The 27,421-nt window shown below is 43.6% G+C and overlaps 1 protein-coding gene across 1 annotated transcript in view; it reads left to right on the top strand.

The window, feature by feature from the left end:
- MCRS1 (microspherule protein 1) overlaps positions 1-27,421 on the top strand; it is a 1,081,536-nt gene that overhangs the window by 315,398 nt on the left and 738,717 nt on the right. The window contains exon 12 of the mRNA XM_044083711.1: positions 25,115-25,190. Coding sequence (XP_043939646.1) covers positions 25,115-25,190 — 76 coding nt within the window. The remainder of the gene's footprint in view (positions 1-25,114; positions 25,191-27,421) is intronic.

Raw genomic sequence — 27,421 nt, 5'->3', positions numbered from 1 at the left:
CTCTGAGTAGGCGGTACGCAGCTGAGTAGAGCTGGAGTTTCTTTAGCCGAACTGCATAGGGCATCTGTTTGAGCCCCTTGATCCTCTTGGTGAGATACTTTTGGGGTCTTTTCAGTTGCTGAAGGTGTCTGGTAAGGTACAACCCAAACGGGGCATTGTACTCAATTATGGGCCTGATAAGTGATGAGTAGAGGGGCACAATGACCTCTCTTGATCTAGATGTGAACCCTTTCATGATAAGGTGGGGCTATATAGAAGGTCTTTCTAACCACTTTGGCAACGTGATATTCAAAGGAGAGCTTGCTATCTACTTGGGTCCCCAAGTCTCTAATTACTTCCGTACTCAATGGATTACCACCTATGTGGTAATTTGTGGGCACTTTGTTTTTCCCAAAGGGGATGACTATGCACTTTTTGGCATTTAGCTTTAGGCCATGGCTCTGGCACCAGTTATCCGTCTCTGTGAGACCCTTTTGGAGGATGCTTGTGTCAGTCGGAGAGTTGATTACAGCACCCAATTTGCAGTCATCTGCGAACTTGGTCAGCCATAGTCCACCCATGTTAGCCTGTACCTCGGAGAAATCTGTACCGAATGAGAGGTCCCAGGACTGAGCCTTGTGGGGCACCACTTGTAACTGGTTTAGAGTCTGACATGGCACCTGCTATTCTGACCATGTGGGTTCTATCCCCGAGCCAGTTTGCAACCCATCTTGTGACATAGGGGTTGATATTTAAGCTGGTGAGCTTATTTATGATGCCCGATGGGGGGTATTGTGTCGAAGGCTTTTGCGAGGTCCAGATAGGCTGTGTGGACCACCTTCCCTTCATGTATGGCTTTGGTAACTGTTTCAAAGAAGTCGACCAGGTTCAAGAGGCAAGATCTGCCTTTAACAAAGCCGAATTGGGTAGGATCCAGTGTCTGGAGGTTCCCAGTGTCTTTGTTTATGATTTCCATGATGATACGCTCCATAGCTTTGCAGAACAGGCTAGTCAGGCTTATAGGGCGATAGTTTCTGGGGTCTGTTGTGGCACCACCTTTATGGAGTGGGACCACTGTTGCTGTATGCCATTCCTTGGGAACATATCCTGTAGTAAGGCTGAGATTGAACAGTGACTTTTTATATGAGGGTTTAGTTCTTCTTGGAGCTCGTGTAAGACGTAGCCCGGGACACCGTTTGGTTCCATTGATGCTGTGTTTTTTGCTTTGGAGAGGGCAGCTCTCACCTGTGCATCTGTGATCTCAGGAAGGCTACACTCTGTTGGGATAGACATTTGCTCTTTTGGGGGGGAAGGGGGGGGTGTTTGCACTGAACCTTTCTGCCAGGATGTTGGCAGTGTCTGTAGGTTCGGTGTATTTGTTTGTCATTTTGCACTAACTCAGAGCATATCTGGGAGTTGCCTCCCAGGTTTATGACATAACTAAAGAAGGCCTTTTGATTATCTTTAGTGTCTTGTGCAATTTTTCTTTCGAAGCTGGCCTTAGATGATTTTATGAGGGATCGTAGTTTCTTGCTAGTACTGATCAGTGATGCCTTCCCTTTTTGGGATTTTGCTCTATCATGTAGGAGCTTTCTCCTTCTGTTGTATAGCTCATTTATGGCCGGGGTCCACCGGACAGGTCTCCTGCCTTTGGAGGAGTGAGTCTTGGTTTTATTTGGGATAGCATGCTCCATGCATTCCTGTAGGTGTCCATAGAATGCTTTTATAAAGGATTCTGCATTTTGGGCTGTATTTTCCACTGGCCCGGGGGCTTTGAAGGATTCCACCTCAGTTTTCAGACTTGTGAAGTTTGCTTTTGAGAAGATGTTCATCTTGTTACCCTGCTGCAGTCATCACACTTGGGGTTATCCTGCCATCAGGCGGTCCCGCAGTCGGCCCGAATTCCAAAGTCTTGGTCCGGCGTCGGTTGCTGTCGCTTCTTCCCTGATGTCAGTGCGCCAGGGGTATATAAGAGGCATCCAACGCCATTTTCTTCAGTCTTTCTTGCCGCGCGGTGCCCGAAGCAGAAGCAGTTCGCAAGTGCTGGTCGCCCGACACCTGAGATTTTCAAATAGAGTTTCAGTCCGAAGTCTTCAAAGCTAAGTACCCCGTTGGGGAACCTTTTCTTGCCTCAGTCCGATGTCAGAAAAAGTTAACAGTTGTATTTCTTGTGGGAAGGAAAATACCTCATAAGGACTTTCATTCTTATTGTATACCCTGCCTAGGCCCAGACCACAACGTCACTGGTTGTCAGTTTTGTGCTAGGTTCAATAAGCGAACCATAAAGAGACGCTTTGATTTCGCTCGACACTACTTTGGTAGGAAATTTAATTGTACTATGCCGTCGGAGCAACCGACTACCGCGTGCATAAAAAACGCAAAGATAAAGACAGGCAGCCTATATACAAACCAAACTCCGAGACCTCGGTTGGGCCAGTCACCAGTTCTCCGGTTTTCAGTGAGGTGCCTACGCAGCCCCTGATGACCGCAGAATTGGAACCCCAGACCACATCGGATTCTCTAGCAGAGAGTACTAGGCCGATGCAGCCATTTTCTTTAGCCCCTACCGACACCATTGCAGGAGGAGAAGCCGGTGCTGTGGAAACACCTTCGGTTTCAGAAGGTGTCTTTAGACCGACTACTCTCGCCATAAAATCTTATGCTAAGCTTAAGACTCCTTTAAAACCTAAAAATTCTGTACATCAGTCTCCAGTTCAAGGCCCCATGGCTAAGAAACAGATGCTTAAGATGGCTGAAGATTTGATCACTATGATCAGGGGTTCCCAACCCCCCCCCCGACAAAAGGCCAAGACAAGAGAAGGATTATGCTTCCTCTGATCAAGTTTCTATTTCCTCAGACTCCTCTGAGGAACAGGATTACTCCTTTCTCCCTTATAAAGATTCTGATGCTGAAGATTCCACTCCCTCAGCATCTCCCCCTGAAGACTATTCTTTTGGGGAAACCTTGCATACCATGAGGGAACATTTCCACTGGGAAGGTCAGGACTACTCGACTCAAAGAAAAGGCTCAGAGAGTTTCTTTTACTTCCCCAGCACAGACCACTTGCTATCCCTCCAGTTTTAGACATTGTGGATGATGATTACGTAGAATCTAGTCTAAATCCAGATTCTCTGTCTCCTGCTCCAGCCAAACCAGAGTGCCTGACTCAAACAAATTCCTTTGCAAAAGCCCTGTTGCTGACCCAGAAACAATCTCCCAGGGTTCCAAAGGGGCTAAGGCCTCTATGGCAAAAAAACCCTGTACCCTCTGAAAGGGACTCCAGAGCACTAGATAGGTGGGGGAAGAGAATTTACACCTCAGCTACTCTAGCTATGAGAGCATTAAATTGTCAATTTCACATGCTGAAATATCAGCAATTCCTAATGTCGCAATTAAAACAAAAGATGAGCACACACTCTCAACAGTCTGAATTGAAGGGAAATGCAGGATCTGTTGCATGCAGCTGAACAGCTGGGCAAAAATACTTTACAATGTGGATTTGATTCTTTGGAAGCTTCCTGTAGAGCAGCTGTTACTGGGTCTGTCAAACGTAGGCATGCTTGGTTAAAAGAACAGACTCTGCCATATGTTAAAGCAAAATTACTAGATGCACCTTTACAGCAGAATGTCTTATTTGGTGTTAAAGCAGAAGAGGTTTTACAGAAAATGGAGGATAAAGCAAAGTCCATGCAGACAGTCTGATTTCGTACAGGTACAACCCCCTCGCTTCAGCAGAAATTGGCCAACAAAAAATTGGTCCTTTCCAGCTTCTGACAGACCACAGAGGGGTAAATAGACGCCCAAGGGGCAGAGGTCAAGCACAAATCCCTTACAAACCTCGCCAATGGGGCACTGCAACACAGAAGGGAGGAGAAGATAGGCCACCAAGACAAACACAATGACTTAACCTTCAAACTGCCAAGCATAACTCTCTTGGCAGCTCCCTTGAGAGGAAAATTAGCACATTTTAGCACATTTGCAGACAACTGGTGCATCATCACAAAGGACAAATAATGGTCCTAGACATTATCTTACAAGGATACAGATTCCATTTCCACACCTTGCCAAGAATAAAAGGAATGACAAACCTGCCACAAAATCAGTGGACAGAGGCACAAAAACAAATGGCGGCTCTTATGGACATGAGCCATTCAACTGGTACCTACAAAGGAGCGAGGCCAAGGATTTTACTCAAGGCTCTTTCTAGTCCCCAGAAAGGGCAATGCATGGAGACCCATTCTGGACCTTTCAATTCTAAACACCTACTTGCAAGTACCCAAATTCAAGATGCTAACACTACAGCAGTTTCTTCCCATGTTGGGCAAGAAGACTTGGCTAGTAACGTTGGACCTCAAGGAGGCATACCTGCATGTCCCTATCAGACAAAATTGCAGAAGATACCTCAATTTCAGTGCAGGTTCAACCCATTACCAATTCTCTGCACTGCCCTTTGGCTTATCTACTGCTCCCAGGGTCTTCACAAAATGCCTGGCACCAGTAATCGCATACTGCAGACAGAGGAATTCAAATATACCCATACCTGAATGACTGCCTCATCCAAGCAGAAAGCAAGGACATTTTCTTACATCTGGCGTTTGTCAAACACCTAAGTTGCCTAGGGTACACAGTAAATGAAAAGAAATCAAAACTAGTGCTCTCGCAGAACATGACATTCCTGAGTGCCAGCTTGAATACAACGGCCCAGATGACCTATCTCACGCCAGACAAGCAACTACAGCTAACTCAATACTTCAGAATAATGGCAACAAAAACCCAACTCCCTGCAAGAAAAATTCTGCAGGCCTTGGGATTCATGGCATCTTGCATACTATTAATACCATTTGCAAAACTGCATATGAGGAAATTACAATGGTACCTGAAAAGCATATGGACTCAACACAGCCACAGTTTGAAAACAATGATACCTCTCATTCCCTGCCTTCAACAGGAGTTTCTATGGTGGTCACAGGCATGTCCCCTCAACAAGGGTCAGCCTTTCACCTTACCCCCCCAGCCAGGCAAACTATGACAACAGATGCATCGGACTATGCCTGGGGTGCACATATGGCAGGACAGTGCGTTCAAGGCAGATGGACTGCAGATCAAAGATAATCTGCACATCAATCAAAAAGAAATGCTAGCTGTACAGAATGCTCTGACAGCCTTCAAGGATCTCTTACATCCAGGACAACTTATTATAAGGACAGACAATACCACACTAATGTGGTACATAAGCAAGGGGGTACACACTCCTACCCTCTATGCAGGCAAGCAATGACCTTGTGGAACACAGCATTGACTTACCAAGTTCAATTACAAGCACAATTCCTTCCAGGAAGAAAGAACACTTTGGCAGACGACCTAAGCAGGAACATCATGGATCCCCACGAGTGGAAACTGGATCCACAAGTATTTGCAATGATAACTCAAAAATGGGGGCGCCCAGACATAGACCTGTTTGCCAACCCCCAAAACTTTCAGCTACCAAATTTTTGCACAAGGACATTCCACCAGCAAGCTTGGCAAGCTTGGAAAGTGGACGCACTCATTCAGTTGGAAAATGTTGACAGTATATGCCTTCCCTCCACTGCCCCTTCTAACAAAGGTGCTGCTGAAAGTCTGAATGGAGAGACCGCAAATGATACTCATTGCCCCAGACTGGCCACGCCAGCACTGGTACCCACTACTAAGTACTTGGCCCACGGCCCACCATGGATTTTACCACAAATTCCTCATCTGCTCACACAGCAAGACAGATTCTACACAGCCAGCTCAAGACCTTAAATCTGGCTGCATGGCAAATCACTTAAACAACCAGCCAGCTCCTCTTTCACAAGCTGTTATGGATGTCATTCTGGAGGCCAGGAGGCCCAGCACCAGGAAAGCCTACTCAGACAAATGGAAAAGATTTTGCGCCTGGAACCAAGCTAAAGGTCAAAATCCCCTTGAGCTGGACATACCTCAGATTCTACAATATTTGACTGAGATGTTACACAAAGGACTTTCCTTTTCATCTGTTAAAATCCACTCCTCAGCTATTTCAGCTCACTACAACACGGATCCTCTTTTATTTTCACATCCACTCCTAAGGCAGTACCTCAGAGGGGCCAAAAACATAAGGGCTCCCAGGAGAGCACCAACGCCAACTTGGGACCTCAATTTTGTTCTGGAAATGCTTACGCTTCCACCTTTTGAGCCAGCTTTCTCAGCTGATTTAAAGTTTATATTATGGAAAACTGCCCTGCTACTAGCAATTACTTCAGCCAGAAGAGTTTCAGAGCTACAGGCACTAATGTCAGTGGAGCCTTTCCTCATTTTTCATCAAGACAGTCTCTCTACGAACTAACCCCACCTTTATGCCAAAGGTGGTTACCAGTGTGGCTCTAAATCAAACCATCCATTTACCCACTTTTTTCCCAAATCAACAGAACAAAGGTGAAAGACTCCTGCACTCCTTGGACATTCACAGACAACTACATTACTACTTGGATAAAACTAAGGTTTTCAGAAAATCTGGCCAGCTCTCTGTATCCTATGCTACAGCATCACAAGGAAAGGCCATCTCAAAACAGACCATTTCCAAATGGATAGGACATTGCATATGTTTTTGCTACACCCATCATGGAAAACCAGTTCCTGCTAGCATAAGGCCCCACTCCACCAGGGCAGCAGCTACATCTACAGCCTTCCTCAGGGGGATGCCAACCAAGGATATTCTGGAAGCTGCAACTTGAAGTTCAGTACACACCTTCACCAAACACCATCACTTACCACTATACTCTAAGACTAGAGCTGGCTTCGCCACTTCAGTTTTGCAGGGCCTACTAGCCCCTTCTAACCCTGTTTGATTCCACCTCCCATCCTTAGCTTTGGGATTCTACCCATGTGTGATGACTGCAGCAGGGTAACACGATGAACATAGTACAGTTTTGTACCTACCATAAATGTAGATGTTAGAGTGTTCACCCTGCTGCAGTCCAGGTTACTCTCCCTCCATCCCCTCTAATCTATCTGAAACCTTTCTATACCTTTTTATCTGATACAACCTATGTGGTGTATTTGATTATAGCTGGAAGTATGCTTTGTTTGTGCTTCACTTTTAATTTTTGATACTATGTAGTGACCTCCTATTGGGGGGGGCACCTGACATCTGGGGCAAGAAAAAATGAAGAAAATGGCATTGGATGCCTCTTGTATACCCCTGGCGCACTGACGTCAGGGAAGAAGTGACAGCAACCGACGCCGGACCAAGACTTTGAAATTCGGGCCGACTGCGGGGACCGCCTGATGGCAGGATAACCCCAAAGTGTGATGACTGCAGTAGGGTGAACACTCTAACATCTACATTTATGGTAGGTACAAAACTGTACTTTCTTCACCGTGGTTTCTTTGGCTAGGGGTGGGAACGGAATATGGATGTTCAGTGAGATTTGTTTAGGGTCTGATCTGACCAATGAGGGGTATACCTCTGGTGTGGAACATAGAGACCCCATGTTGGTGATGACCAGATCCAATATGTTTTCCCCTCTTGTGGGAGTGGTGACCAGTTCCATAGCATTTGAGTTTATAAATTCTAGGAACCGTTGGGCGAGGGTGTTTGGGCTTGAATAGTTTTCCCAATCGATGTTTGGGTAGTTGAGGTCACCCAATATAATAGTGTTTGGAGAGACCTTCATATTCTCCAGTGTTCTCAGGAAAGCCGAGTGAGGTTTCTGTGTTTGGGTGGGTGGTCTGTAGCAGGCTACAAACTGAAAGGCAGTTTTGCCCACTGTTAGTTGCACATGGGTGGTCTCCGATGCTTCGTGCAGTGCCACTAACCTGGAGGTGTGGGTATCTTTGATAAATATGGATACTTCCCCTCCTTTTGTGGTTCAGTCCGAGTTTTGGGGCCGGAAAGCATGGTAAGAAGTATAGCCTTTTAGTGCTGGGGTGGTCTCGGGAGCTTTGAACCAGGTTTCTGTTACTGCACAGATATCGATATTCTCCATACTGAGGAGAGTCTTGAGTGCGTGCATGTTGAGGTTTAGACTTCTGGCGTTGAGCAGCATTACCCTTAGTTTTTTTTTTCTTTGTGTTGTCTATGGGGGTGGGTTTGTCTTTTGAGGCTTGCCTAAAAAAGGCAGTATGGGGGAGGCAAGAGCCTTTGCCAGTATTCAAAAACCCAGGGGTGACAGGTGCAAGCCGTCCCTAGTGAAGCAACGTGGCTTGTCGAGCATGTCATCCCAGGCTGACAGACACTGGATCCCCTTTGAGTGACACCAATACTGTAGCCAATTGTTAAAATTGATCATTTTGTCTTTATACTGTGGCATCATTCTTGGTGAGGGTAAGATGCTACTCAAGGTCAGGGTCATACCAGCCTGGGCTACATGATCAAAGAGCTCCTGTACGTCTTTTTTCATGTAGTCCAGTGAGGTACGTCTCTGGTCATTCACACCAGCATGGACAATGACGGAGTCATACTTGTACGAGTGACCTGAGTGCTTGGCACCCGACAGGCAGCTTACAGTAACCTTCTCCTTGTTCAGCCTGGTGAGTGGGAAGTCAGTGTGTCTGACAATAGTCACCTATTACAAGTGTATTAGGTGTGTTTAGCCTTAAGGGCTGTGACTGTGTGGCACACACTGACTTTGTGAGCTATGTGCTACGTGGATATTGTTTTGTGGTAGGTGTTGCTTGGATGTCTGCTTTGCAGGTCTCTGCTGCTTAGGCAGATTTTTATTTAGAGCCTCCGAGTATGTTTTTGTGCATTTGTGTTTGGTTTGCTGATGCGATTGGTCTGTGAGACTATTTGTGGTGTATGTAGTTACCTTCTCCTGACAGGCTGTGCCAGTACTGGGTTGGGAGAGCTTAGCCTCCAGTTTGGCTATATAGTTGCATCTCTCTTATATATTTGAGCTTGGGAGGAGGAGAGGGTGGTCTGTATACATAAGGCAGTTGTAACATTGCCTCAAGATTCCCAGATTCACCAGCTGGACTGGAGAGTAAACTCAAAACTGACCTTTGGACATGCTTGAATAATATAGGGAACTACTTATTGCCTGATCGGAAAGAACCAATAGGGAGCAAGTGCTTAGGAGTATAAGAGGATGTAGTGCTTTAGTTTGTGTTTACCTATGATATTACTTATACGAGCAAGTGCAGGGCTTTAGAATGAGAATAGAGTGCTTAATTCGAGATTTAAAGCAGTTCTAAGGGAAAAAGTGAGAGCAGACTTTGTGGAGCCAGGAATAGTTTAAACCTGTTTGAGGCGCTGCCCAACACTGCTCTGCGCAAGACCGCGCAAAAAGAGGGTTGCAGGGTTTTGAGAGAGAGAGCAAGGAGTTTAGAATTGACCCAAAATGGCCAATAAAACTACAGCTTTTAGGCAGTAACCACTCCTACAGGGACAAGGCAGGCTGTTCAGTGTTAAACCACTGCCACTAGTGAACACAGAGACTTCCCTTTAACCCAAGCAAGCACTGGCCTTCTAGAAACTTACAAACAGTTCAGAACAGCAAATCTGTAACTGAACTTTCTTAAATTTCAGAAAGTGGGGAAAAAAACAAGTTTTTTGTTTTTTTTTTCTTTTATTGTTTTAGTTTAAAGGTAGCAGAGATACACAAGTAGCAAAATATTCACAACAGTGCAATAAATGACCCCACACTTGAGTGCTAGGCCAAAGTTGGGTAAAATGCAGTTTTAAGAGAAAAATATTTTAAATTAAGTGCAACACAGGAAATGCAGTAAACAGGCTGTATATGTGTTCTAAATAATGTTTCTAATACAGATATAAACTTTAGCAAGCCGGAAAACGCCAAAAGGTAGGCGGCAAAGCAGTATTTCTTAACAAAAAATCCGAAGAAAATACTTAAAATCTCAAAAGTGGCTCCTTTCTTCTATCAGTGTTTTCTCCCCTTGGTAGGTACTTCAGCAACAACTAACAAGCAGAATGGGACATTTGTACTTGCTGCTGTAGAAGTCTGATTGAATGATAATCCATAGTCCCACCAGGGGCTCCAATATCCTAGACCTGGTCATTACCAACATGGGCAATCAATGCTCCATACCTATGGTCACCCCCTCGTTAGTCAGGTATGACCATAAGCTAATCACCCTTAACATCCACATCCCAACCCCACCCCCCAATAAAGAAACCACCATAAAAAACTTCTCCAAAGCCAACTTCATGCTACTCAAGTCAGAAGTGACAAACTTCATGACACCCATGCAGACGGGAACTGAAAGTTCAACTTCTGAATCCTACACTAAGGCACTGTACGAGCACATCCACTCATGCATGAATCGTGCCATCCCAAATAGAACCAAAATGCTCTCAACCAAAAAAAAGGAAGCTAATCTGGTGGTCCCCTGCCATAAACAAACTTTACAACAAAAGGAAGAAAATTTTGCAGAAAAGAGGAAAATCCCAGGATGCAAAAAACTCCCTTACTAGCCTCAGTAAGAAACTGAGATGCCTCATAAAATCCTCCAAAGCTAGTTACGAAAATAAAATTGCCAAAGATTCCAAAGACAACCACAAAGCATTCTATAACTATGTCAAGAATCTAAATGGCAATGCTCAGATCTGCTCTGAGCTAAAACAGAATGGCATTAAATATACTGATCCGAAGGATATTGCCAATATCCTGGCAGATCGATTCAGTGCCAACTTCACACCCCTCTCACCACCTAAATGGCCCATCGCAATACCGGAAGATTGCCAAATTCCAGTAATAACGGCCACACAGGTACAAAACGCACTCTCTAAAGCCAAGAATACAGCATCCATGGGACCAGATGACATCCCGGGCTGTGTACTACATGAACTACAATATGAACTGGCACCTCACCTAAGTGTCATGTTTAATCATAGCCTCAACTCAGGTTTCATGCCCACTGAGTGGCGCAGAGCTGCAGTTATCCCAATCCACAAGGGGGGATCCACCTTGGATCCCGGAAACTACCGTCCCATCAGTCTGATAAGCCTTATCTGCAAGGCCATGGAGCATATTATCATGGAACTTATAAACAAAGCCATTGGCAACCTTCAAACACTGGACCCCACCCAGTTTGGGTTTGTGAAGGGCCGATCTTGTCTCCTGAACCTGATTGACTTCTTTGAGTCAGTCTCCAGAGCCATGGACAAGGGTAAGGTGGTCCACACAGCCTATCTAGACCTTACCAAGGCCTTTGACACCATCCCCCACTCTGGAATCATAGATAAACTTACTAAGTTGGGCATTAATCCCTGTGTCACCCAATGGGTTGCTAAATGACTTAGTGAAAGAACCCACACTGTAAAAGTAGCAGACTCCAAATCCAGCTCCAGACAAGTGACAAGTGGAGTACCTCAGGGTTCAGTCCTGGGGCCGCTCTTGTTTGGCATCTACTTCTCTGAAGTACAGGTCAACACTAAGGGACTCTGGCTAACAAAGTTTGCAGATGACTGCAAACTGGGAGCCATTATTGAATCCCCAAATGATGTGGATACTCTACAAAAGGGCCTTACAGAAACAGATGCTTGGTGCCAGAGCCATGGGCTCAAGCTCAATGCCAAGAAATGTATTGTTATCCCCTTTGGGAAAAAACATGTATCCATGAATTACCATATAGGTGGCAGTACACTAAACACACAAAGTGTGATAAGAGACTTAGGGACACAGGTGGACAGTGGTCTCACCTTTAATAACCACATCACCACAACAGTCAGGAAATCCTTCTATGTGGCACACCTCATCACGAAGGGCTTTTCATCCAGAAAAAAGGAGAGGTCATTGTCCCACTGTACTCATCCCTCATTAGACCCATTATAGAATACAACGCCTCATTTGGTATGTACCTCTCAAGACATCTGCAACAACTGGAAAGGCCTCAGAAATACCTCACTAAAAGAATCACAGGCCTAAAGCAGATGCCCTACGCTGACCGCCTTAAAAAACTCCAGCTATACTCTGTCGCATATCGTCTACTCTGAGGTGATCTCTGCTTAACATACAAGGCCATATCAAACCCAGAGCTGTTGGACATGCTACACTTAAAGAAATCCCAATCCCTCAGAGCTACACGCTCCAGGGATCTAAACCTTGTCATCACAATAAACAAAACATGCTGGAGTGATAGGTTCCTGACCCAGAGACTCCCCAGACTCTGGAATAGATTGCCCATACGTGTAAAGCAGAGTGCCTCTTTGGACCTCTTCAAGAGGAACCTTGACGATTGGATGGGAGGAAATTCACCCCAGGGATCACGTCAGTCGCCCTGCTAGACAGGGGTCCAGGAAAGTAAATAATGTGGGAAGAAATAGCCAGGGAATTGTTATGGCTAGGCTTGTATAGGCCCTAGGGCTGATAGCCTAGTACCAACCTATGAACCTATAGGTTGACATATAAGCTCCTGTGTAAGGGCTTGGCTTATAGGAGGACAGATGAGGATCCGATGTTCTTCGTGTTTCACTGTTGCAGTCATCACACTTGAGTTATCTGCCTGCAGATAGCTCTGTTGGCCTGAATACTAGAGACTTAGTATTTCTGCATCCGGTTGCTGTCGCTCCAGGACTGATGTCAGGTCATCAGGGGTATAAAAACAGGCAGCCGACGCCATTACATCTGTCTGTCTTGCTTTGTACAACGCCCGAACTATTCGTCATCGGGCCCTTATTGTTAAATACTTTTGCTCTCTATCTCCGTATTTCTGAAATGGCTTCCGTAAGCCATTAGACTACCGATCTTCTGAATAAATGTAAGGATAAAGACGGAAACAGACCACACAGGTCCAAAGCTGCTGCTGACACTTCTGTTAAGCTAGTCGCCAGTTTGCCGGTACTCAGTGAGGTGCTTTCGCAGCCCCTGATGCACACTTTGATGGATTCGCAGGCTGCTGCTGAGACCAGTTTGGAGTCCGGAATGCCACGCGACTCTTTGACTATGGAACCTGCAGATGTATCTACCTTGGATGCGTCCGGAGCCGCTGTGCAGGCACCGGCTTCTGCGGAAATTCTTCGCATTACCGATACTCAACACAAACCGACTTCTTTCGCGTCTTCAGTTTGGTCTAAAACTACCGAGTTTAAGGCCAAATGTATGAGCTATGCCTAAAAAACAGACGACCCAATCTCAAGCACCTGCTTCCTTGCCACAATCTCAAATGCTTAAAATGGCAGATCCATCTGATCATGACGATTAGGAGAAGCAAGCCTTCCCCTGCTAAGAGAAGCAACCTGTCCCCAGCAGCTTTATCTGACCAAGAGTCCAACTGACACTTCTGAATATGAAGACATGCATTTATCTGCTTATGAGGATTCAGATGCAGAGAATCCATTCCCTCTGCTTCCCCTCTTTTTTTTTTTTTTTTTTTTTTTTTTTGTGAAACCCTTCATACTTTGAGAGTTTTTCCACTGGGAGTGCCAGGATTATCCTCAGTCCAAAATGAGACTTAAAGAATTTTTAGAATTGCCACAACATAGACCCTTGGCTATCCCTCCTGTTCTGGATGTTGTGGATGTATTTATGGAATCCATTCTGACTCCTGATACTTTACCCCCTGCTCCAAGGAAACCAGACAGGTACTACAGAGTCTCTGACTCTCTCAAATTTATTTTCAAAAGTCCTACTGCTGACCCAGAGGTCATTTCCCAAGGGTCTAAATGTATAAAATCATCTACAGCTAAGAATCCCACCCCTTCGGACAGGGATTCCTGAGCTTTATACAGATGGGGTAAAAAAGTATACACCTCTGCAACTCTAGCCATTAGGGCATTGGATTGCCAGTTTCACATGCTGAAGTACCAGCAGCATATTATGGAACTTAAGCAAAAATTATCTACCTTTACAGACTGTGCAGAAAATAAAGAATTACAGAAGCTTATGCATTCTGCAAGCCAAGTCAGCAAGCATACCTTGCAGTGTGGGTTTGATGCCCTTGAAGCATCTTGTAGGGCAGCAGTCACTGGTTCTGTACTGTGAAGGCATGCTTGGCTTAAGGAGCAGACCTTGCCAGACCATGTTTGTCTTTTGTCTTTTCCCGATAAGGGGTCGCCACAGCGGAACTCCGGTCCGCTAATGATTGGCAGTAGATTTTTACGAAATGCCGAGGTGCTAGCTCGACGCCCAACCTTCAACGAAGGCATGCCCATTTACGCACATGTCTTTCGAACACTACCCAACCGCGGGGATGACATGCAGACTCCACACAGAAGGCACTCCCAAGCCGAGAATCGAACGGGAGAATCTCTTGCTGTGAGGTAACAACGCTACCGCCGTACCACTGCGGCTCTCAGACCTTGCCAGACCATGTCAAATCAAAATTACTAGATGCTCCTTTGAATAAGGACAATTTGTTTGGCACCAAAGCAGAAAAGGTTCTAAAAAAGATGAAAGAAAAAGCCAAGTCTGTGCAAACAGTCAAAGATTTTTTTGCAGGTGCAGCCTCCAAGATTCCGTAGGTATTGCCCCTTGAAACATTGGTGCTTTCCGACCCCTCAAGGCCATCTCAAACTAGACCCAGGGGAAACAGACCCTCCCACCCCAGATTACAGGTTCAGGGTATGCAGAGATCTAAGCAGTTGAGTACCTCCATTTCTAAAACAGGGAGTGCTAAGCCAGCCCCTTAAGGAAAAAATTCCCAATGACTTCTCAACTCCACTCCTCACCTCTGCCCAATTGCTCATGCCCCTAGGAGGAAAACTTGCCCACCATGCAAAAAAACTTTGACCTCCATCACCAATGATCGATGGATCCTCAACATTGTATCCCAGGGGTGCAAATTTTACTTCCACACACTGCCAACCTCGAAAGGGTTCCCAGACATTCCTCCAAACCAGTGGGCAGAGGCACAAAATCAAGTTCAGTCCCTGCTGTCCATAAGGGCAATTCAGCCTGTTCCTGCAGAACAGATAGGTCAAGGGGTTTATTCCAATATTTACAATATTCTAAATATTCACAATTTTCACAATATTTAATAGTGCATCTCATTCTTATACTCATAATGAGATAGTAACATTAGCACACTTTATTAGTCATTAATTTCATTATTTTATCTTTATCATTTTTATTTTTCCAATAAGCTACTTCAGCAAATTGTTTTTACTGTTTTTACTGCATTGAATATGTCTACTTTTTTACACATGTTACAAATCTAGAAGGATGTTTAAACTGAGTGTATTCTATCACTCATTCAATTAATGTATTAATCAATTTATTTTAGCGCCAAATGGGATATTTAAGAACTCTATTTGGGAGTTTCTGTGTTCTGATGAAATCTGCTTAGCAGATGAAAGCGCTCAACCGTATGTGTATTGTGTTCTGTTATTTACTACAGCATTTTTTTGTGGAGAGAGCCATCAATAAAGCTGCTAAACAACACTCCGGGTACTGAGCCATTCCTTGTGCAGTCAGCTATTTTGTGGATTTATCAGTGGTTTCTTCTTTTGCTCATTCTTAGTTGCCTTTTCCGATGGCTGAAGTGTTCGAGGGATTGCCGGTTCCTGCTGAAAAAGAAGAGCTTGCCTCTTTAAGGGCGGAGGTGACGTCTTTACAGGCCGACGTCCGTAAACTGTTAGCGATGGTTAGCAAATTCTCGTTTCTCACTAACCTGGATAAGGATATCGCTCACAATGCCTGTAAAACAAGCAAAAATGTACCCATTGGCACTTGGATTGACAATAGTACAGAGATGAACGATCGAGAGAGGCGAAATGGTAGCGCACACACTGACGGACATTTTAATAGCTCCATTGACATTCCAAATGCCCAACCCCACCTTACCAGATGTTCAGATACGGAAGGGGAAGGTGATGTCAACAAACGGGCAACGAGACTAAATCTGAGAGACACTAGCGTGGTGGATAACCATTTGAACATTTCCTTGGACGCTGAATGCACTTTCGACTTCAGCCTGTTCCATCTGGATGAAGAGTCCCAAAGACTGGGAGCTAAACCTAAAAGAAAGGAAGTGCTGAAAACATATTCGTCTGTGGCCCAGCGTGTTGGGTCACACAAAGGTACTGTTTCATACAATCATAGGAAAACAGGTTCGACACCTAGAACCTCGCAATATGTTCAGAAAAAGAAAAGTGGCAATGTTGTGTATGATAAAAATTTTAAACATTATAATGTTAATAACTATATTCATGAGGATGTTGTATTTACAAAGTATGACAATTGTGCTGATTGTATTAAAACCCCGACAAGAATAGATGAGGGTAGTGTTAAGCAAAAAATATATGCTTTAGGGAAAAGGCTTTTACAAGCCAAAAGTATTAAAATAGACAACTCTTACCTAATACAGTGTATAGAGTTGGGCATCATCCCAAAGGGGTTAAGATTCTTTAAACTACCGTTAGGGTTGGAATATACAGAAAATGTGGTGCATGATTTTAACAAACTATTTGACCAGTTTGGTACATTATATATAGAAAAGTTAATAACTTGTAATGAAGATAAACTGGCACATCTTTCAAATGAAATAGATAAGCTTAACGAAGAAATTTTGAGTGATGAACAATTTAATGTATGGAGTGACTCATACCATAAACAATTTAGTGCTGTTGAATATAAAGTGAATACTATAGTCAGTAGAAAGAAAGGCAAAATTGAGAGAGATATAACGGCTTATAAACAGCAGAGGGCGTATGTTTGGCCTCACAACAAGAGCTATGGTAGTCGATTTAGTACAAGACAGGAGGCACACAGAAGAGAAAGAAATGACACATGGAGGGTTGAGGGGGAACAAAATTTTCAGGGGGGAAGATTTCACCCTGCTCCGAAAAAATACAGAACAAGATACTAATTTCTGGTTCCCACGAGGGACTAGGCAGGACAGATTCTAGTGTTCCTTCGCCTCAATTTCTATCTCTGGAATTACATCTCCCTTCCTCCGGTGCCAACACCATCCAAGGTCCTCGTGTTGCCACACACACCTATAAAGGCCTGCAGGTATACAACTACACCGATTTTGTTATTACAGAAGATTTTTGTACCTTATTCTGCAAGGGGATGAAATTCATTCCCATCCCCAAGTTCAACGTCTTCGACACTATAAAGGAGCTCAAACTTCTTACAAGGAGAATGAATCTTGCCTTTCACTTTAATGACAACAATCAAGAAGCTTCTACGGAACAGCATGAAGAATGTCATCTATCCACACTCAAAAGGAAGAGCACTTATGTTCCAGGATACAATCCTATGGTTGCTCAATATGAAAAGATGGTAGCGAATGATATATATTGGTACTCGAAAAACATCAGGAAGTACGAACCACAATCATCTGATCATTTATTGGACAACCTTACGGTGGCAGAAAGAGAGTGTTTGAATAGTGTTATTGGTAATCAAGACGTAAGGATCATGAAACCGGACAAAGGAGGAGGTATTGTGGTTTTCAGTACTGTCGACTACCAACAGGAAATTTTGAACATTCTACATGAATCTGGAAACTATGAAGAAGTGTCCATTAATCAGGTCAATATAGGCTATCAACACATTGACCTAGCCATCGAAGCTTTTTTACTTGATAACAGGATCACGAACGATACTTATGAGTTCATGAGGAATGAATTTCCTAGGATGGCTACTATCATAGGTATTCCGAAGATACACAAGAATGTAAACCGACCCCCCTTTAGACCCATCATCTCTGGGTCTAAGTCCAAAACATATAACATCGGAGTGATCATTGATTCTTGGACTAAGCAGGTTCACCACAATGCCGATCATCTTGTTAAGGATTCTTGGAGCTTTTTGAGTAGGCTCACTCCCCTGATTTGGCATCCAGGCCAAATCTTCATTACCATCGATGTCACCGACCTTTTCTCCTGCATTCCGAAGGAGAAGGGCCTCGATCTCTTCTTTGATGGTCTAAAGAGATTTTCAGGGTTGAGTTATGAGAAAATCAATCTGTTGGTGGACATGATGAGATTGGTCCTGGAACACAACTATTTGAAATTTCAAGGAGAAATATATAGACAAAGTAGAGGAGTTGCCATGGGGGCCTCATGTGCCCCGATTTTCGCTAATGTAGTAATGCTTGAATGGGAATCCTTGTTTGTATTCCCAAGTATGTATTACAAATATGTTTCTTACTACAGCAGATATTTGGACGATCTATTTGTCTTATGGAAAGGACCTGCCAGTTTGATACCAGAATTTATTGAATATTTAAATAACACAACTCAATTTTTAAAATTTACTTATAATGTGGAGTCTCAGGGTATAGCATATTTGGATACATACATTTCCAACACAGAGAGTGGATTTCAATCCCAAATTTACAGGAAAAAAACATTCTCCAATGATTATTTGTATTATAACAGTTGTCATCCTCCACATATATTCAAAAATTTCAAAAATATTTTTAAAGGTCAGTGCATTCGAGCTGCACGGATGAGCTCGACCAGGGAGATTATGGAGAGAGAACTCAATACGATATCAGAAATGTTTTCTAATAGGGGTTATCCTAATACTTTATTAAAACCAATACAAACTTATATTATGAAGGAATGGGGGAATAAATACCCACCCTTATTAGGTCAACCTTTCATTTCACTAGAAAAGAAGAAAGTTCGAGAAGGCTGCTATTGCGTCCTTACATATAGTCCATATGTGAACACCCTTAAGGAGATACTTTTAAAACACTGGAACCTTTTTAATATATCAGATGACCTTACTAGCGTCGTGGGGAATGGCCCCAAGTTTGTTTACAAAACTTCTTTTAATATTAAAAGGTTATTAGAAAAGCCACAGGAGAAACACAAGGAGGCCAATATGCTAAGACACACCACAAGATGTGGATCTTGCAAACAGTGCAGATTAATTAACATCAGTAAGGAAGTGGAACTAAACAACATTATGCATAACATCTTGCACAGCAAAGGTGGAAACTGTAATACGTCCAGAATAGTTTATGTAGCCACCTGTGAGAGATGCGATGCATTCTATATAGGCAAAACGGAAAGGAGATTTAAGACTCGCATCTATGAACACACATATAGAATAAAAAAGAAGGACCCCAATAACGCATTGAGCAGGCACATTATAGATAGGGGAATCGAGCACTCCTTTTTGTTTAGCATTATAGATCATATTGATACCACAACTGCAGGGGGAAATTGGAAATGTTATTTATCCCTCCTGGAAAGTAAATGGCAAATCATATGTGATGCAACCACCAAACCTGGCCTTAATGATCACATAAGTATTAAACCCTTCCTTATATTTGACAGGTAATGTTGTAATCTCAGTTTCAGTTAATCATTTGTTATTAGCATTTACCCATGATTGTTTTCTGATGTAGAATAGTTATTATTTTAATTAATTTTTTATTTAGTTATTACTACTGTTATGATTATGATCTTATATTTCACAAGATACTGTTGAGTTGTGATTAGCTATTTAGATCAGGATGATATACAAGCATACTTTTACATGTATACACTTGTATACATTTTTATGGTGCGATTTATTATGGGATATTTGTATAATAGGACACTCTTTTTCCCATTTGCATTCTTACTTTTGAATGCACAACAACACACACATTGTCGGGTTGTTGTTGATGTAGGTACAGTTAATGTAGTTATTATTCAATGTACATTTATCCATGCACTGAATGTTTTGTTTGGTTTGGTTGGTGGTTTCGTGCCATCCTTTGAGGCATTACTGCATTTTTGAGTATTTTTTGGTATACTCATCAGTACATTTTTAGCATATCATTCAGCACATTCATTTTTGTGCATATATTCAATTATGTGTATAACATCCTTGTGCTTTTATTCATATATACAATATTATGTGCTTTTATGTATACACACAATATCATGCATATTCGTTCTTTCATTCATTCCATTCATATTGATACATATCTATTTTTACTATCTATTTTTACAAGCTATTGTATATGACTATTTATATTTATATTATTTAGTTATATTATGTATAATATTTATAATATTTACAATATTCTAAATATTCACAATTTTCACTATTTAATAGTGCATCTCATTCTTATACTCATAATGAGATAGTAACAGTAGCACATTTTATTAGTCATTAATTTCATTATTTTATCTTTATCATTTTTATTTTTCCAATAAGCTACTTCAGCAAATTGTTTTTACTGTTTTTACTGCATTGAATGTCTACTTTTTTACACATGTTACAAATCTAGAAGGATGTTTAAACTGAGTTTATTCTATCACTCATTCAATTAATGTATTAATCAATTTATTTTAGCGCCAAATGGGATATTTAAGAACTCTATTTGGGAGTTTCTGTGTTCTGATGAAATCTGCTTAGCAGATGAAAGCGCTCAACCGTATGTGTATTGTGTTCTGTTATTTACTACAGCATTTTTTTGTGGAGAGAGCCATCAATAAAGCTGCTAAACAACACTCCGGGTACTGAGCCATTCCTTGTGCAGTCAGCTATTTTGTGGATTTATCAGTGGTTTCTTCTTTTGCTCATTCTAAGGAGCAGACCTTGCCAGACCATGTTTGTCTTTTGTCTTTTCCCGATAAGGGGTCGCCACAGCGGAACTCCGGTCCGCTAATGATTGGCAGTAGATTTTTACGAAATGCCGAGGTGCTAGCTCGACGCCCAACCTTCAACGAAGGCATGCCCATTTACGCACATGTCTTTCGAACACTACCCAACCGCGGGGATGACATGCAGACTCCACACAGAAGGCACTCCCAAGCCGAGAATCGAACGGGAGAATCTCTTGCTGTGAGGTAACAACGCTACCGCCGTACCACTGCGGCTCTCAGACCTTGCCAGACCATGTCAAATCAAAATTACTAGATGCTCCTTTGAATAAGGACAATTTGTTTGGCACCAAAGCAGAAAAGGTTCTAAAAAAGATGAAAGAAAAAGCCAAGTCTGTGCAAACAGTCAAAGATTTTTTTGCAGGTGCAGCCTCCAAGATTCCGTAGGCATTGCCCCTTGAAACATTGGTGCTTTCCGACCCCCTCAAGGCCATCTCAAACTAGACCCAGGGGAAACAGACCCTCCCACCCCAGATTACAGGTTCAGGGTATGCAGAGATCTAAGCAGTTGAGTACCTCCATTTCTAAAACAGGGAGTGCTAAGCCAGCCCCTTAAGGAAAAAATTCCCAATGACTTCTCAACTCCACTCCTCACCTCTGCCCAATTGCTCATGCCCCTAGGAGGAAAACTTGCCCACCATGCAAAAAAACTTTGACCTCCATCACCAATGATCGATGGATCCTCAACATTGTATCCCAGGGGTGCAAATTTTACTTCCACACACTGCCAACCTCGAAAGGGTTCCCAGACATTCCTCCAAACCAGTGGGCAGAGGCACAAAATCAAGTTCAGTCCCTGCTGTCCATAAGGGCAATTCAGCCTGTTCCTGCAGAACAGATAGGTCAAGGGGTTTATTCCAGACTTTTCCTGGTACCCAGAAAAGAGGGCAGTTGGCGTCCAATCCTAGACCTTTCCATTTCTAAACACCTTCCGGGTGGTACCAAAATTCAAAATGCTCACTCTTCAGCAGCTTCTTCCTATGCTGCCCAAAGAGGCCTGGTTAGCCACCCCAGACCTAAAAGAAGCCTATCTGCACATCCCTATCAGGGAATCATGCAGGAAATATCTACGTTTCAGGGCAGGATCTATGCATTATCAGTTTTTTGCACTTCCCTTAGGCTTATCCACTGCTCTAAGAGTCTTCACAAAATGCCTGGCTCTAGCCATTGCCTATTGCAGACAGAGAAAGATCCAAGTATACCCTTACTTGGACGATTGCCTGATTCAGGCAGTCAGGAAAAGCTAATGCAGCACCTGACATTTGTAAAGAACCTTCTAACCTCCCTGGGGTACACTATCAACGATAAGAAATCAAAACTAGTCCCCAGTCAAAAAGCTACTTCACTCAAATGGCCACCAGAACCCAGCTATCCGCAGGGAAAATCCTGCAGACTCTAGGGTTCATGGCATCTTGCATTCTACTAATTCCATATGCCAGACTGCATATGAGGAAACTTCAGTGGTACTTAAAAAGTCTTTGGTGCCAACATTCTCAGGACCTGGAAACCATCATACCTTGTCTAAGGGCAGAGTTTCTTTGGTGGGCAGCAGCATGCAACCACACCAAGGGGCTTCCCTTTACACAACCCCATGTCGCCCAGACCCTAACCACAGACTCATCAGACTATGCCTGGGGGGCACATCTGGCGGAACAAGTGCATTCAGGACCACTGGAGCCCAAATCAAATTCATCTGCACATCAACCAAAAAGAGATGCTAGCTGTTCAGTATGCTCTGACAGCTTTCAGATCCCTACTCTCTCCAGGACCCCTGCTAATAAAAACAGAACACCGCAGTTGTGTGGTGCATCAACAAGCAGGAGGGACCCACTCTTACCCACTCTGCAGGCTAGCTATGACACTGTGGAACACGGCCTTAGACATGCATATTCATCTGCAAACTCAAATCCTGCCAGGCAAACAAAGCTCTCTGACAGATGACTTGAGCAGAAATCTCCTAGACCCACACGAGTGGCAATTGGACCCCAGCACTTTCAGCCTGCTAACCCAGAAATGGGGGATACAAGAGGTGGACCTCTTTGCCTCCCCCTACAATCACCAGATCAGCAAAATCTGCACCAGGCCACCTCACAGCAGGGCAGGGAAAGTGGATGCCCTATCCTTCCAGTGAGTAAACCTCTCAATCTGTGCCTTTCTCCCTCTGCCTCTTCTTTCAAGAATATTACTCGAGATAAGACAGGACAGACCAAGGGCAATCCTGATTGCCCCAGACTGGAAATGCCAGCACTGGTACCCACTACTGTGAAGCCCATCTCCAGTGCCACCATGGTATCTATCTCTGATCCCAACCCTCCTCACTCAGCAGGAAGGACAGACCCTGCATCCACAGCTGCAAACCCTGTACCTTGCAGCCTGGCTTATTCCTTGAATTCTCCCCCAGTGACCAGCCTAAGCAAACTGGTATTGGACGTCATTCTGGAAGCCAGAAGACCCAGTACAAGGAAATCCTACGCCAAGTGGAAAAGGTATTGTTCCTGGATTCAATCTAAAGGAGCGGACACTGCTCTGCCCTTCTTACCTCTAATCCTGGATTACCTAGCAGATCTATTCCACAGAGGCCTTTCCTTCTCTTCCATTAAGATACACGCCTCTGACAATCTCGGCTCATTACAACACTGAGCCACCTCTCTCCTCTCACCGTCTCGTCAAACAGTTCCTGACAGCAGTCTGTATTAGAAGACCGACTGTTTAGGTGATAGAACACCTAAACATCAATCTCATAATATCGAACCACACAATGTCGAATGCCCCAGGGAAACGCGTCCCTCGACCACAACACAAAAAAATTACTTTGCATTTAAATTAAGTGGGGAAGCTTTGGCCCCCACCCCCCAACTAAATATACAAACGCCGAGATCTCTAAACAGTAGAGAAATAGCAAACTCCGGTGAACGGCCAAGGGAAATATTTCCTTGCGTTAAATCGGCCATTCACCATTTTTTGCTTTCGAAATTAGAAGATCGATGTTTAGGTGTTTGAACACCTAAATATTTGGTCTTCTAATATAGACCCCCTGAGAGGGGCCAACAATTTAAGGCCACCAAGGAGAGCACCCACCCTCATTTGGGACCTTAACTTTGTACTGGAAAAGCTCACCCCCCCCCCCTTTGAGCCAGCAGCATCAACAGAGTTAAAATTCCTATCTTGGAAAACAGCCTTGCTTCTGGGCATCACTTCAGCTAGAAGAGTGTCTGAGCTACAAGCACTTATGGCTGTGGAACACTTCATTATTTTACATGCTGACAGGGTATCCCTAAGAACTAACCCTACTTTTATGCCTAAAGTGGTGTCCAGTGCAACTCTCAACCAATCTATCCATTTGCCAACCTTCTTTCCTAATCTTCAAAATAAATGGGAAAGGATCCTCCACTCTTTAGACATCCACAGACAACTCAGATTCTGCCTTGACAGGATTAAGCCCTTCAGAAAATCTGACCAGTTACTAGTCAGCTTTGCATCAGGGGCAGAGGGCAAGGCCATATCTAAACAAACTATTCCCAAATGGATAGCACACTGTATCCATTTCTGTTACAAACACCATGGAAAACCAACCCCTCAGACGGTCAGAACACATTCCACTAGGGCAACTTCAGCCTCTACAGCATTCCTCAGGGGAGTCCCTACCAGAGACCTTCTGGAAGCTGCTACCTTGAGTTCTGTTCATACTTTCACCAAGCATTACCACCTGCCTATCTTTTCCAAATCCAGGGTGGGTTCTGCTACAGCAGTCCTGCAGGACATACTAGCCAGCCCCAACTCTTGACTGTTTCCACCCATTCTTCAGCTTTGGGAATCAACCCAAGTGTGATGTCTGCAACAGTGAAACACAAAGAACATAGTACAGTTGTGTACACTTACCATAAATGGAGATGTTCAAGTGTATTCACTGGTGCAGTCCTGGTTTCCCACCCTCCAGCCCCTTTGTCTCTCTCTGTCTACTTCTCTATCTCTATTACTCACCCCTTACAGGGTTATTGGTATTTACTTTTTACTGTTGGTGTTTTTTCCACCATAACATAGCTACCTGTTTGGGGGCTCCTGACATTTGGGGCAAGAAAAACTGATGTAATGGTGTCAGCTGCCTGTTTTTATACCCCTGATGACCTGACGTCAGTCCTGGCGTGACAGCAACCGACGCAAAAATACTAAGTCTGTGGTATTCGGGCTGACTGAGGGCTACCTGCAGACAGATAACCCAAGTGTGATGACTGCAACAGTGAATACACTTTAATATCTACATTTATGGTAAGTGTACACAACTGTACTTTTTCCTAGCACTTTTATCTGCACACCCTTCTGTGTATACTTGCTTAGGAAAATGGAAAGTGTCAAGTTCATGTATAAAAATGACTAAAATCACCATTCAGATACTGGTTTTGCATCTTATAACATGAATGTCATCACGTCAAGCATTTGAAGAATTAAGAAGGTGCAGAGAACAGAAAAGTTGAAACTAAAAAATGAAGGTGACAGTGCTTTGTCTTACTATTTTGAGTTTTGGGAATAGAGCCAGCTGTGTTCATAGGTGTGATGTATTACAGAGGCATACAGAACATTCTTAGAGATGATTTTTTTTCTTGTCTTTCATATTGCAGTGCAACCACTTCCTAAGGGTGACCAAGTTCTCAATTTTTCAGATGCAGAAGACCTTATAGATGACTGCAAACTGAAGTAGGTCCAAAGCCGATACTTATTGCTGTTACACTTCTCAATAATCAAGATTTGTGTATATAACATATGTGAGGCACCTTTTACACTAACTTTTTGGAATGCTAGCAGCCATACTCTGAAATTAATGTAGGAGAAGAAAGGAGTCCAATCACAAACCTTGTTGGTGGGTTATGATTGCATTGATTTCTTCACTTGTCAGTTGTGACTACTGAGTGCATTTTACATGAGGCACATTGCGTTTGTACTCTGTTCATGTTTTCTGCCCATATCATTGTTCGTGGCAAGGGGGCAGGCTTTGCAAAGTTCATTTCTGTTTTAGTGCTTTCTCAAGTCTTGGCAGGATATGGATGTTTTGTCTTGAGGGAGTGGGACACTACTATTACCTTCTGGTGCCACCACATGGGGGCAGTATGTAGCCATTGCTGCAACTAGAAGAAAGTTTCAAAAGTTGTCTAAAATTGAGGCGTGCAGGTTTTATTATTTTTACAGCCTCCATTTAGAAGTGCAGTAAACCTTTTGACGTTCTCATAATGAAGTCCCCGTCTGCTGCATAAGTAAAATAAAAATATACTTGTATTCGTTTGTGGACTTGGAGAAAGCATATGACAGGGTGCCTAGAGAGGAGTTGTGGTATTGTATGAGGAAGTCGCGAGTGGTAGAGAAGTGTGTAAGAGTGGTACAGGATATGTACAAGGGTAGTGTGACAGCGGTGAGATCTGCAGTGGGGAGTGACAGATGCGTTTGAGGTAGAGGTGGGATTACATCAGGGATCAGCTCTGAGCCCTTTCTTATTTGCAGAGGTGATGGACAGGTTGACAGACAAGATCAGACAGGAGACCTGTGGACTATGATGTTTGCAGATGATATTGTGATATGTAGTGAGACTAGGGAACAGGTTGAAGAGACCCTGGAGAGGTGGAGATGTGCTCTAGAGAGGAGAGGAATGAAGGCCAGCAGGACTAAGACAGAATGTGTGTGTGAATGAAAGGGGGGATAGAGGAATGGTGAGGATGCAGGGCGTAGAGTTGGTGAAGGTGGATGAGTTTAAATACTTGGGATCAACAGTTCAGAGTAATGGCGAGTGTGGAAGAGAGGTGAAGGAGAGAACAGGCAGGGTGGAGTGGGTGAAGAAGAGTGTCAGGAGCGATTTGTGACAGACTAGTACCAGTAAGAGTGAAAGGGAAGGTCTACAAGAGGGTAGTGAGACCATCTATGTTATATGGGTTGGAGACAGTGGCATTGACAAAAAGGCAGGAGTCGGAGCTAAATGTCTCAGAGTTAAAGATGTTAAGATTTGCACTGGGTGTGACGAGGGTAGACAGGATTAGGAATATGTACATTAGAGGGTCAGCCCAGGTTGGATGGTTTGGAGACTAAGCCAGAGAGGCGAGATTGCGTTGGTTTGGACGTGCTGAGGAGGGATGCAGAGTATATTGGGAAAAGGATGCTAAAGATGAAATTGCCAGGTAAGAGGAAAAGAAGGCGGCCTAAGATAAGGTTTATGGATGTGGTGAGAGAAGACATGCAGGTGGTTGGTGTGACAGAGCAAGATGCAGAGGACAGAAAGAAATGGAAACAGATGATCGCTGTGGCGACCCCTAATGGGAACAGCCGAAAGAAAAAGATTTGTATTTCATTGGCTTATCCTTAGCTGCTGAGAGGCGAGTCACTATGAATATGTCCTAGCAAGAATCGGAGAAGTAATGTGTATATTAAGCAGTGCAATGATGAAACTTTTAGCACTGCTGTGTCATGTCTGTTTGTCAACTCCTTTTTCTGGTTGAGGTGCTTTCTGTGATGAGTTTGAATGTTTTCCCTCTTGTCAGTGTGCATTGGGACATGTGGATAAATGAATTGACAGTTCTGTAAATTTTCCTTTGGGTGTGTGGGTGCGTGTATGTGGGTGCATGCGGGTGGGTGTGGGTGGGTGCGCGCACATGCGTGCACACGTGGGTTGGTGTGGGTGCGTGCGCCTTGTTTGATGGCATCTTGGTTTCATGTCCAGGATCAGTTTGCTTTAATGTTGCTTCTGCTGTTGTCAGGATAAGCTTCTAATCAGCCATGACATTGTATAGGATAAAGAAGGTGTAAGAAAATTAATGAATGAGTGTTTAAGTTGGACAGCAGCAGCGGTAGTTTAAATGTTCTCAGTAATTAAATTTCATGAAATGAAGTGGCTTTCAGTGCTATTTGGTGTTGACAGCTTTTCTGTAGGGGGAAAAAAGTATAGA

Source organism: Protopterus annectens, chromosome 9.part0 (genome assembly GCF_019279795.1).
Source record: "Protopterus annectens isolate FY-2018-M chromosome 9.part0, PAN1.0, whole genome shotgun sequence".
Classification (NCBI taxonomy): Eukaryota; Metazoa; Chordata; order Ceratodontiformes; family Protopteridae; genus Protopterus; species Protopterus annectens.
The sequence above is the reverse complement of the archived record's forward strand: the minus strand, read 5'-3'. Positions and strand labels throughout refer to the sequence as shown.